The 14100-nt window shown below is 39.6% G+C and overlaps 1 protein-coding gene across 1 annotated transcript in view; it reads right to left on the reverse strand.

Annotated features, from left to right (window-relative positions):
* CTH (cystathionase (cystathionine gamma-lyase)) overlaps window positions 1-14100 on the reverse strand; it is a 54785-nt gene that overhangs the window by 12473 nt on the left and 28212 nt on the right. The window contains exons 9-11 of the mRNA XM_006862494.1: window positions 12818-12939; window positions 11567-11619; window positions 5966-6129 (exon numbers count right to left, since the gene is read on the reverse strand). Of these exons, the coding sequence (XP_006862556.1) occupies window positions 5966-6129; window positions 11567-11619; window positions 12818-12939 (339 nt within the window). The remainder of the gene's footprint in view (window positions 1-5965; window positions 6130-11566; window positions 11620-12817; window positions 12940-14100) is intronic.

The following is a 14100-nucleotide window of genomic DNA, read 5'->3' on the forward strand; positions in this document are numbered from 1 at the left end:
TTTTCCTCTTTTTCTCTGACTCTCCACCTTACCAAATATGATATCCTTCTCCAGCGACTGGTCCCTCCTGACAATATGTCAGAAGTATGAGAGACGAAGTTTGGCCATCTTGGCCTCCAAGGATCACTCTGACTGCACTTCTTCCAAAATGGATCTATTGGTTCTTTTGGCAGCCAATGGCACTTTCAATATTCTCCTCCAACACAATGACTCAAAGGCATCAATTCTTCTATGGTCTTCCTTAAATTAGTCAGTCACAAAAGGAGAAATATTGCATAGGACCACTATTGTAAAAGACTAAGAAAAAGAACCCATACTAAAGGGGGGCAGAGTTCTTTGCTGGTTACGAGATGTGGGGCTTGGGGTGAGGGGAGGGAGGGGAAGGTGGAGCACAGGGTAGGAAATAGACATAGGAGAGTTTGGGTGTTGGGTAAGGGAGGCAATACACAAGAAGGGGTTGGGGGCTGGAAGAACAAGAGAGATGGGAGAACAATTAGGCAGGTTTGCATGAGCTAAGTGGGACAGAGGTAAATAATGATGTACACACAACCTTGGAACAACAGGGCTCTGGGATACAGGGATTGAGGCATGGGGAAAGGACAAAAAGGGAAAACAATGTTAAGATACTTGGCTGTCTTTTGAATCTTGGTTTCCCTTGCATACCATTATAAAATAGTAGCCAGAAATATCACCATAGACAGCTTGTAAGTCCGTCTTCTGCCTATAACTGATGGTTGTGGTGGTGGTGAGGTGCCATCGAGCCTGTTCCAACCCATAGCAACCCTGTATAGGGTTTCCATTGAGCAGCTGGTGGAATACCTAAAATGGGCTACAACGTGCCTAGTGAAGGAGCTTCCGTACCCTCTGCATTACATAAGACCATAGGGTGAATCCTCAACCCCATCCAGAATCTTCTGAGGTGGGAAACTTCCAATTGAGAGGACAAGCAGACCAGCCTGGAACGGCTAGAAGAACAGAAGATACTTCTTGAAAGAAAATCCGACAGGAAAAATACAAAACAATAATGGCAGTCTGACTGACTACTACAAGAACAAGCAAGTTGCTCGCCCAGGAAATATCAAGGCAAGCGGTCGGGTCCCCTCAAAGCAAACCCCCTTTCAAGACTAAGACGCAATGGGAATACATGAGCAGACATGCGTTCTGACTGGTCACCATTTTGGTCATCTATAAGAGGAAGTGAGGGAAAAACAACAATGAAGCAATAAGCTAAGCCCTACCACAGTCAATAGACTCCTTTGAACCCAGGTGGAGACCTGTTTGGCCAGCAGTGTGGCAAGACCTGGGGACTCCTGGGCCCAGAGTCAGTGACATAGCCAAAGGACTAGAGGAGAATGAAGCATCCAGCTGATAAGAGGGGGCATATGCACAAGAACACCCACACTTACAGATAATACCCATTTGACCTGCCTTCAACGGCTGGATGATCAGAATTCAACAAGAGGAAAGAAGAGGGAAAAAAAGAGTAATCCAAAACACTTTGATGAACTTGACTTACACCTATGGATGCAGTAGCTCAAAAGAGGGAACAAATCTTTACAGCAAGGATCATTCCCAACCCCCTTGATACACAGGGTAGACAGAATGGGCAACTTGGACACTGGCTATCCAAAGTGTGTGTGGAGGGGAGGGGAGACTACAAAGGCAAGAAATGACTGGCTTACAAGCTTTTAAGAGGGAGCCTAGATCCAGAGGGCATGGAAGAAGGTAGAATCTCCCTGGAGTAGTATCCAATCTATTTGGGTGGGGCCGATGAGATGGAGATGGACCTCATGTGGTACAATGGTGAATGACTGTTATCAGGACTGACTGCGAGGGTTGGAAACGTAAAGGTAGACATTTTGTAGCAAAATGAGGGGTGTGGTTGACTATGCAGTCAAGGAGTGAAGTCCCTGGGGCCATCAAGGCAGAAGAGCGGAGTACGGGACCCTACCCAGAGAAACAGTGATTCCAGAGCTGGGGGTGGAGTTGATGACATGGAGAGATGGAGCAACTGGAGACTCTAGACCCAGAGAGGGTGAGGGGCTATGTGCTGAAGACCAGGGGGCAGGCTTGTAGTGTATACCCTTTGGTTGGTTGATGATGTATGGAGGGGATTGTAACCATGGCAATGAAACGATATACAATAGGATGAATGTAAAGCTAATGTGTTCTCATGTAAACTATCACATAATTCACAATAAAACATTTTAAAAAAAAATAAAGAAATACTGTGTAGACAAAACAGCAATGGACTTTAGGCCCATGGACTGAGAAAAGCAGTGAGCCTGTGGACAGGAGGCTGTCTTGCAAAATGTGCCCTTTGGACTTTTAAACAAATATATATTAAATAAATATATGTTTACAATTTGGTATGTGTACACCGGAAAAAAAAGGTAATTGAGATAAATACCATTGGCTAAGGGTGCGTGGAGGGTATTATAATTATTACAATGATCTGCTGAATGGAGAAAAAAAAAGTATACGTGGGGATTTTCAAAATGGTAGGAGGGGTGCATGTTAAAGGTATCTTTGAAATTAGCTTTGTATACTTAAACAGTAATTTTATTAATTTAATCTCACTTTATTTTTCATGAAAATCATTATATAAAAATCTGTTTATATCTTAATTTATCTTCATATAACTTTGTATCTCCTCAGTTCTACTGAAAATAAAGTTCAAAATATTGAAAAAATAAATAAATACTCTGTAGAAGAGGAAGTCCTACTTCTTTATCATGTTAATTGAAAGCAGTTAGAAGTCAACTTTGAATAACCTCTCAGGTACAAATACATGAGAAAATTGAGTCACAAGGAAAATAAGCTTATTCTATTCCTCATAAGGTATTCTCTTAAATGTCATCTATCTGAATAAAGGACTCCTGGTGGCACTGTAGGATCAGTCCTGGGCTGTAAACCAAAAAGTCGATAGTTGCTATGAATTGGAACTGACTCAACAGTACTTAACAACAAGAACATCTGAATAAAATACAAACAGGACACTGTGTGCCTCCTTAACACAACAGCCACTGACTTTGGTATGAGATACTAATTTCACTGTAGGGAATTCAACAATAAATTCAGTGAAAACAAGGATAAAATGGAATTCTACATAATGCACCCTAAAAAATCAAGGAGCTCTTATAGTGATAAGGATGCTAACCACAAGATCAGCAGTTAGACTCTACCAGTCCCTCTTCAGAAGGAAGATAAGGCTTTGTCTGTTCCCATAAAGGTCTACAGCCTTGAACCCTATACAGGGTCTCTATGAGTCAGAACTGATTTAATGGCACAGCACCAGCACCAGCACCAGCACCAGAATGAATAAAGCAATTCATTTAAAACAATGTTCTGGAAACCTGATCTCATCTAACTTGACCGTCCAGTAACAGTCTCCTCTACAAAACTAGGCACACTGTGAAGAACGTGTGAACACTCCATGTGAACTGTGTTAGTGGAGGAAAACATTGCAGATAGAGAAAAATTTCATTGAAAAAACCAGTTGCCCAATGAATTAATTTCATAGCAACCCTATGTTGTTGTTGCTAAATGTCGTCAAGTCAATTCCGACCCATAGTAGCCCCATATAGGGTTTCCAAGGAGAAGTTGGTGAGCTTGAACTGCTGACCTTGCCGTTCAAACGGCTTTGCAGTCTGGCGCATTAACCCACAGTGCCACAGGAGGACTCCTAGAAACCATATTGTTAAGTGTCGTCAAGTCGATTCCTACCCATATTGTCATCCTGTATAGGGTTTTCAAGGAGCAGCCGTTTCCAAGGTGAACTTGAACCACCAACCTTGCAGTTCAAATGACTTTGAAGTTTGATGCATTAAGATACAGCAAAACATCTCTGTAAATCCAAACCTGTGAATCTTTACAGAAGTAGAATGCCACATCTTTCTCCCTCTGAACCACTGGTGAGTTTGAACTGCTGACCTTCTGTTTGCAGCCAAGCACTTTAACCACTGCATCACCGGGCCTTCATTCTCAGGCAGTAAGGAACAATGCTCAGAGTATGGCAGTCACTTAATAAAAACTCTATGGTTTTACCAAAGGCCCTAAAGTCTTAAATGGTAAGAAATCACATATGATATAAAGCACAGTGAGATATAACCTGTCCCAAAATGCTACTGCACAGAAATAGAATTTTCAGATTCTATACCTAGAACTCAAGGAGTTCTGGTAGCACAGTTACAAGTTACAAGTTGGACCACTAACCACAAGGTCAGCAGTTTGAATCTACCAGCCACTCCTGGGAGAAGGATGAGGCTTTCTGCGCTCATAAAGATGTACAGTCTCCAAACCCTATATAGGGTGGATATGAGTCGGAACTGACTCCACAGCACACAACCACCACCATTACCATATATATCATGTGGTGTGTCCCTGGGTAATGTAAATGGTTAATGCACTGTGCTGCAAAACACAAGACTCGAGGTTCAGGTTCACCCTGAGATACACAGGAAAAAAAGGCCTGATCATCTACTTCTGAAAAGTCAATCACTGAAAACCCTATACAGCATAGTTCTACTCTGACACACAGACGCTGCCGTGAGTCAGAATCAACTGTCTGGCAATTGGTTCCAATTTATTCACATACTTCAGAATGTAGATAATAGATAAGAAAGCAGATTCCTCAGTACTCTCCTCCTACCCAGCACCATTATTAATGATACACTTCTTTTAACTGAAATAAACAGTGACAGCAAGATGTGATATGAAGGGCTTCAAAATATTAACAGAAAAATGGAACTGAAAGATAATAAAATTTTTCCATAAACTTTTTTGAAGTCCCCTCACATAGAAGACTGAATGCCTTTAGCACAAATACACAATTTTTAAAATCTGTATTTTTATTTAGATTATGGCTTATTAATAATAACTTTCCTACTATGCACTTAAATCCAAAAGATTTATTTAATCTTAAACATGCCCTCATGTAGCTTGAACAAATTTACTGTTTCCAATAAAAATATAAAAAGCACTATTTTTCTCTATAAAAAAGTACCTAACTTACTTGCCATGTATAGAATTTATGACTAATCTGATTTGAGCTTGATAATTACCTAATTATTATTAAAGTTAGCACAACAGGCCAATACTTCTAAGAGCAGAATTTGGGGATTAAAAGAAGCCAGGAATATAGATTAATATGTCACATAACATAGGAATATCACCATGGAATAACTTTGATAATTAGATTTATTGTCTTCAAAATTGTAGAGCACAAACTTAAATCAGTAAAATTTCACAGTAGACTTTTCAAGTATTTGATTTTTGGCTTATGGTAATGAAGTGTAAACCACTGCTATTTCCAACAGTATGCAAAAATCACACTTGATTTAAGAGTTTTCATTTAATAATTTAAATTCTTCAGAAAACATCAAAAATGAATTACCATTGTACTATAAACAAGATCAAACTCTATCTAAAGCTACAGAAAAGAGATGATCCCCCAAAGCAGTACAAATCTCACATCCTTCAAAGACAAATGTACAGAGAAATCATGAAAAAGATATTAACAGAACTGACCTGTCAATTACAATAAGAGAAATAAGAAAATGTTTTTAACAGAAATGATCCCTGGGAAGGTACAGTTTTGAAAGGTAATGAGGTGCTTTAAAAAAATTTTCACTTGAAAATTCTGTGAAGGCTCATTATTGTTCCATTTGATTATTCACAAGATGTGCTCTTCTCAAGAAGCAGCTTCAAACAGCAGTTCTGGAATGTCAGTTGCGACTTGAGTGCTGCATTAACATACACAAGAAATGTGTGTTATTAAACCTATAGGCAAAGCCTTTACCTCCTCTGAGAAGTCATCTATGAATACTACCAGCCTTTTAGATCTGCTGGGTTTCCTGAACACTTATACATCCTGTCGATTGTAGAAAAAGAAAACTTTTGATGTTCACATCCACTCATGATCAATATAGTGACCCTGAGTTCCAAAATTAAAGCACATACGCACAAATAATAATAATAATATAACTTACTGCCATCTTCAAAGCTTGATCTAGATCCTCCATCAGGTCCTTTTTGTCCTCTAGGCCCACAGAGAGTCGAATTAATGTGTCACTAATTCCAAGAGCATCTCTGTCACTCTTTGGCACAGATGCATGGGTCATGATTGCCCTGAAAGAAAGAGTGATCACTCTATAGTGTCCATGGAGACATATTTATGTCGTATGTACAGCAATTAGCTTCAATTTTTTCTCTACTCCAAATACCAAATACTTCATTTCCCCCATTTTTCTACAGGCAGAAATAAGAAAAAAGTATCTTGTCTAGTCATGATTTTGAGTGAAAACTGGACATTTCGTTGGTAGTTAAAGCATACTCTAGCCATATATGAAGATACCAGTCAAGCACCGCCATGCAAGTGGGAAAAGCACAGCCACCAACATTTAGATTTCCAGAACTGCCTGATAGTGGTCTTGTTGTGAAGTCACACATACCCCATGACAAACCAGCTCCCTAATTGACTTGTGTGAGGCCTCTTAGACCAGGAGTCAGCCAGAATTCATTCTCTCTGCATTCGCAGATCAATCCACAGCTAGATCTTTTGAATCAGAGGAGGGAAAGATTGCCTAGGATTGTTGATTTGCAAGAATCCCAGTGTATAACCAATGGCATAGAGGTCCTGAAAGGATATTCCAAACTATCTAATAATTTAGTAACAGCAAAAGCATGTATAAAGGCAAAGCATCTACTATGTATCTAGGACTGGAGTAAGAACTGGGAAACCAAGAAGGAGATATTTTCTGTCCAAGACTACGTTGTTGTTGTTCAATACTGTCAAGTGGCTTCCCACTCATAGCGACCCTGTATAGAAAAACAACTGGTGAGTTAAAACCACAACCTTGTGGTTCAAATTTACCTTGTAGGCTAGTGCTTATCCTACAACACCACACCAGGACTCCATAAAATACAATAGATGACAACAAATGCTAAATAAGTATGAATGTTGTTGTTGTTAAACACTGTCAAGTCAATTCCAATCCATAGTGGCTCTGTATAGGGTTTCCTAGGAGAGGCTGGTGAGCTTGAACCGCAGACCATTCGGTTCAAACTGACATTGCAGCCCAATGCATTAACCCACAGTGCACACCAGGAGCTATCAAATTTCATAGAGAGAAATCTCTGTGGGCATAGGCAACAGGGAGGAGAAGTTTGTAGCTTCACTAAACCCTAACATGTATATTGCTTCCAATACTCATCTTTCCCTCCACACCATGGGCAAAGTCACTACCTAGTGCTTATCCTACAGTACCACACCCTTATTGTGAGCCCTGGTGGTGCTGTAGAATAAGCAATGGACTACTAAACACAAGGTGGCTATTCAAACCCACCAGCCACTTTGTGGGGAAAATAGGGGCTGTCTGCTCACTTAGAAAGTCTCTGAAACCATACACAGGGTTGCTATGAGTCAGAATCGCCTCGATGGCAGTGGGTTTGGTTTTAGCGGGGCCTCCTTTTTTGTGAGCTTGGTGTCTGTGAGTGGTACATTTAACATACTTGACTGCCAACAGAAAGGTTGGAAGTTCAAGTCCATTCAGAGATATCTTGGAAGAGAGGATTGGTGATTTACTTCCAAAAAATCAGCCACTGAAAATCCTATGGAGCACAGTTCTACTATTGACACACATGGGGTTCTCCCATGAGTCAGAAACAACTCAATGGCCAGTAAAGGTAGTATCGTATACTTTCATGAGGCAGATACTCTACTAGTTGAATTATGTGTACTAATTCCTTTTTTAAATTAATAAAAAGCATGTCACCAGCATTAATTTAAGAAACATGCCCAAAACACTTATGCAGTACCATGAATTTAGCTGATTTGGTTTTTCTATCCAGAATCTTCTTCATTCCCACCAAATGATTGCGTGGGAACATGCACATAGGGTGTACAGGACTCTAACACCAGAATTGGTTAGTTTTAAAGGTTTAAAAGGAGTCATCTCAGAAGCAGGAACAGAAGATCACAGAAGCATCAAGAATCAAAAGTCACAAGAAGAGTGCCAGATCTTCACCTGGAAAAGCAGAAGCAGTAGCAGAGGCGGCAGCATGCAGAGATAGAGCAACTGCGGGCTTCTAGGTGCATGGACAGAGTAAAGCTACCACCTACAGGCCGGAGGCTGGCTGCAAAATGTGCTCTTTGGGGATTTACCAACAGGTTAAAGGAGTTTTGTAACACTTGCCAGAGCAGGGCAGAGGCCAAGGAGCCACATGGCTAAGAATCTAAAGACAAGAGAGAGGTATGGCTGCAGTAGGGCAAAGAGTGGTTTCTGACTGGAGAACTGCCACATCCTGATTTGTTTCTGACCCTGAATTGTACTCTGTTCACTTCCTTACTAAACCCCATTATTGTGAGTTCCTGGTGTGGTGCTGTGGGATAAAGTCCTGGACCTCAAGGTCCATTTGAGCCACAAGGTTGGCAGTTCAAACTCACCAGCCATTCCTTGGAAACCCTATGAGTCCCTATTAGTGGGAAGCGACTCGATGGCACTTAACAACAACATTTCCATGATGGATTATTGAACTCAGATGTGAAGCAAAGAGTGCTGTGGGAGGGACGGTTGGTGTCAGAATAGGGCAAAGAAGGCTGAAGGGTGAAGGTATGTCTGGCCCCCACCCCGACTTCATAGGTATAGACCTTGGGCTGATTTTGAGCTTGATTATCCTTCTTTGTGAAGCTAGAGGAAGTCAGTCAAGTTCTCCACGCCATTTTTGCAACCTGGAGTGTTACGTGCCATCAAGTCAGTTCCAACTCACAGTGACCCTGTATAGAGTTTTCAAGGAACAACTGAGAGGTTTTAACTGCCAACCATGTTGTTAGCAGTACAGTGCTTACCCTACAGCACCGCACCAGGACTCCTGCAGTGTATTAGGTGCCTAATAAAAATAATTCATCATGGGAGTTAGCATTTATTGGGTATTCAGTAGAAAACAAGGCATGAGTTCCAGGATTTTTATTTCTGTGTTCTCATAACAACCCTATAAGCTTAATATAGTATCACTGGCATTTTACCAAGGAGGAAACTTGGTCTTAGAGATGCTTATTGTTGTTGTTAAGTACACTTGAGTTCGTCCAACTTACAGTGACTCTGTATATGGTTTCCAAAGAGTGGCTGGTGGATTTGAACATCCAATCTTGTGGTTTGCAGGCCAGCATTTATCCTATAGCACCACACCAGTATAGGTAATGTTTATAGTCACATTTAAGGTCACAAAACTAACGTGTGTTGTTAGGCTGGGAGACTAACTTAGTACACATTGGGCTTGCTTCCTTGCTCCCTATTGCAGTGCTTTCACTGGTTGCAGCAGAGTTGGGAGACACCGAATGAAGGGTAATAGGACAAGCTATGACCTGAATTCACTTGTGCACTGGCACTTGTGTGACAGACGAAGCTCGAATATCTGGGTCAAGCAAGAGTAAGCAAATCCCTAAATAAACCAGAACAGGTCTATTTTTAAGAAGGAAATCTTAAAGTTATTACATATTTTACAGGTATGAGAAATAATCCAATTTCATATGCTGAGTATGCCCTCTTGTGCATCCAGAAATACTAGCAGGAATCTTCCAGGAAAACTGATAGAATGCCATGTATGCTATTTCAATTATTTTCATTCATTAATTGGGCATCTTTGGGGTTTTTTAACTTTGTGAAATTGCCTTCTCTCTCTCCATGAATTGCTAACTATTTTGAAAGGGCAGGAAACATGCCCAAATTTTGGTAAAATTCCCAGCACAATGCTTCCACAGCATAGTTATTCCATAAATTATATATGAAAATTAAAATATATAAATATACCAGGTGAAAAAGTACAGTTGAAAATTATTAGGTAATGGTATTGATTTACCCCTGCAGTACTTACAATATATGGTCATAATTTAAGGAGGCTTCAAAAATCTGTGGACAATTTTCATTATCTTTTAATTTCAGTTTTCCACAAACTTTTTAAAACCCCCTCTTACAGTAATGGAAAGATATGATTTAGGAGTGCTTGATGGGACAGGCAATCAGCAAATGATAATCATTATTTTTATTATTTATTTTCATTTTACAGATGAAAATTTTGAGTAATTGGTATAACTTTTGAAACAGCAACTGGTAGAACCCAATTTAAAATACAGGTGCTGGTTCCTTTTGCCTCCTATCACTGTTTCTAATACGAAACCTTAAGAGGGAAGTTGCCAACATATTCTTATGTGGCTATTTTTATTTTTTAACATATTTCTGTGCAATATTTGAGTAAATCAGCTAACCTTTCCAGATCTTTGTGTCTTTCTCTATAAAACAGGGTGTGGGACTGTATAATCTTGGGCTCTTCAGATAATGAAGGACTTAGAAGACCAATAGATTTTAGAATTATCATGGAAATATGGTGCTATGGCTCTTTTTATCCCACAGAGAACAGAAAATAAATGAATTTCCAAAGATCTAGTAGGACTCTTCTCTGATAATCAGGGGTGTGGAGGTGTTTTATTGGAGACATATTCTCAGGGAGTCTTGAAGCTTTCTCAATAATCGCTAACCAACTTGGGCAGGAAAGAACACGTGACCCTAGATCAGAGGTCAGAGAGCCTATTCTGCAATCACCATTGGAATCTCCTTCAGGTAGACCAAGAAAGGAAACAAAACTTGGAAGGATGCACCTCACCCATAGAAGCCCACCATTAGATTTGGTGGCACAGTTTGTACTTAACTTCTAAACAGGATGACTTTCTGTCTCCTACTTTGGCCATGTTATCAAGAAGGACCAGTCCCTGAAGAAGGACACGATGCTTAGTAAAGTGTAGGGTCAACTAGATGGATTGGCAGAGTGGTAGCAGTAGTGAGCTCAACTGTAACAACAATTTTGAGGATAGCACAGAACCTGGCAGTATTTCATTCTGTTGTTTACAGAGTGGTTATGGATCAGAACCAACTCGATGAGACCTAACAACTAACCTAAAGGTTGGAGATTCAAATCCACCCAAGAGTACTGTGAGAGAAAGACTGGCAATCTACTTATGTTATGGTTGTTGTTGTTAAGTGCCATCAAATTAGTTCCAACTCACAGCAACACTATAGAGTTCCCAAGGAGCAACGGGTAGATTTCAACTGCAGACCTTGCAGTTCAAAACCACCTTGTGGTCCAACAATCCTATGGAGGAGTTCTATTTCTTAACACACAGGGTTGCCATGAACTGGAACTGACTCCATGGCTACAGGTTTGTTTGGCTTTTTTTTTTGCCATTCTGACTGTGCTAGAGTCCATTCTGAGTAATTAGTGACATATTGTTGTTAAATAACTTGAATTTTCCAAACAATCATCAAAACTGGCATCAAGGAGAGAAAAGGGGCAGCATTTGTTCAAAAATAAAGTTCAGAATGCCAATGGGGCACCCAGAGAGGAAGTGGGAAGAGTGCTGTTACATTGAGATTACAAACTAATGTCAGGAAACAAAGTGTGTATGAATGTGGAGTGAGAAACTAATTTGCTCTGTACTCAAACCACAACACAATGTTAAAAAAAAAAAATGATATCAAAGTTAAAATACATAAAACAACAGAAATATACTTACGGAAGTTCAGCAAGACTTTCATATCCTCCCAAGCTCTCAGCCAGCGTAAAAAGCTACAGCAAAAAAAACATTATATATATAATTTTTTAAATTAGTACAAAATTAAAACAAAATAACTTTTTAAATCCCTTTCATACATGCACTTAACCCTTTAAGCAAGTAGAAAATAATAGTTGTGTTTAGTGGTATAGTGCCATAAAACTTTATAAATGTTTAAAAAGTGGATCTCACAATTACATTAAATTAGGTGCATATATTGTCTTTCTGATTTTAGAGGTAGACAAATTTGAGACACCATGGTGACTATGACTGAGCAAGATGCATTCTATATATTCTATTCATTATCATTTACCAGTTGGTGATTATGACTCTTAGTAATCCTATCTGTGTCAGAGTAGAACTGTACTCAATAGTTGATTTTTTTTGGAAATACATGGACAGACTTTTCTTCAAAGGCGTTTTGGGTGAACTTAAATCACTAGCCTTTGCAGCTAAGCACATTCACCATTTGTACCACTCAAAGTGAGATGTGCAGTGTTTAAACCTGAGTCTCTAAGTATTGTAGGGACTCAAGGTAAACCTAGTTTATATATACCCTTCATAGCCCCCTGCCTAGCAAAAATTAGGAACAAGTTCCCTTTCCTCAAGCCTACACAGACACAGACTGAGAGGCACAGGGTTTAGAAACACCAATGCTCCACCAGATTTCAGAGCATTCTTTGTGCAGTTCACTAATCTCATTCATATTTGGAGGTTTTACAAATTCTTCATTTGTAAAAAGGACTCACTTTTAAATAAATGTGAAAAACACTGTACTAGAATATGCCCGCTCTCTCAAACTGATTGCAATATGTGGAGAGTTAGCAATTGAACATAATCAGACGTCTACTACTGCACCATTATTGTTTCATCCTATTCTTGGACTCACTTGCATATATAAAAACAGTACTCTAAGTACAATGAGAGAGAGAATTACCTGCTATAGGAAAGTCTTAGGAGGTTCATGGGTGGTGCAAGTGGTTTACATTCAGTTGCTAACCTAAAGGTTGGTACTTTGAATGCACTCAGCAGAGCTGTGGAAGAAAGACCTGGCAAACTGTTTCCATAAAGATTACAGACAAGAAAATCTCTTGGAGGTCTACTCTAACACATGAGTCACCATGAGTCTGAATCTACGCAACAGTAACAAGTTTGGTTTAGTTTTAAGAAAGTCTTACATCTACAATTTAAAAATCTATCTTGCATGTTTACCTTTAAGTTCTTGAGGAAAGTCTCAGCATGCTGAAGACTGCCCTTAATAAAGAAGGTGATCATCCCTGGACAGCCTGTGCACTGACGCTTCGCCAGCTCATGCTGCGGGTGAGATGGTAGTCCTGGAATCAAGGCATAATGAAAGTCTTATTTTAGGACCAAACAGGTAACTTCACAGGAAAAAATAATAATAAATTCAATGTCCACTTAAGTAAATTTCAAATAAGACCTTCATGCTACTCACATACTTCTCACTGACTGACTAGCTCATGATCTGACACTTGGTATTTACACCAATAGTATATAATGTATTATCGGACTGTTTTGTGCCTTATGAACCTATCTCTGGCAGTAATGAGCACAAAGGTGTGAGGTAAGGGGAATGCTGGCTGTGAGGATTGAGATTACACATCAACTTGACTGGATTATGATTCTCAGTGTTTGGGCACTTATGTAATGATGTAGGCAGTCTCCATTTTATGAACTTATGTGGCTGGCCTCCATTTTTGCAAGACACAGATTTTCACACAACATCCTTAAATCGGTAAGTGCGGAATGGGTGTATTCACACCTACTTGTTGTGGCCGCTGACTATTTCTCCAGCTTAATTTAGACTCACTTTTTTTCTACCTTCACTCTAGCCACACACTTATCTTTCCACCAACAGTACCAAATTCTTTCATGTCAGGGTCTTTGCACATGCACAATCCTTAATGTGGAACACTCTCCTTCACTCTTTTTGTAAATTAACAGTTTATGATGTTATCCTTCTGCAATTTCTTGTTTAATATCTACCTATTACACTAAAAATTCAAGCCTCGACTTTCATTATTGAAAGATTCTCTGGGCAAATTACTGAATGATGCAGAAAGCATCAAGAGAATATGGAAGGCATACACAGCATCACTGTAACAAAAGGAAATGGTTGATGTTCAACCATTTCAAGAGGTAGCATATTATCAAGAGCCAATGATACTTAAGGAAGAAGGCCAAGGTGCATTGAAGAAATTGGCAAAGAACAAGGCACCAGGAACTGATGGAATAAAAACTGAAATCTTTCAAGAAAGTGAGGAGGCACTGGAGGCACTCACCCATCTCTGCCAAGAAATTTGGAAGACAACTATCTGGCCAACTGATTGGAAGAGATCCATATTTGTGCCCATTCCAAAGAGAGGGTAACCCAACAGAGTGCAGAAATCATCAGACAATCTCTTTGATATCCCCTGTGAGTAAAGTTTTGCTAAAGGTAATACAGAAATGGCTACAATCATACATTAACAGAG

This window comes from Chrysochloris asiatica, unplaced genomic scaffold, assembly GCF_000296735.1.
Source record: "Chrysochloris asiatica unplaced genomic scaffold, ChrAsi1.0 scaffold00048, whole genome shotgun sequence".
Taxonomy (NCBI): Eukaryota; Metazoa; Chordata; class Mammalia; order Afrosoricida; family Chrysochloridae; genus Chrysochloris; species Chrysochloris asiatica.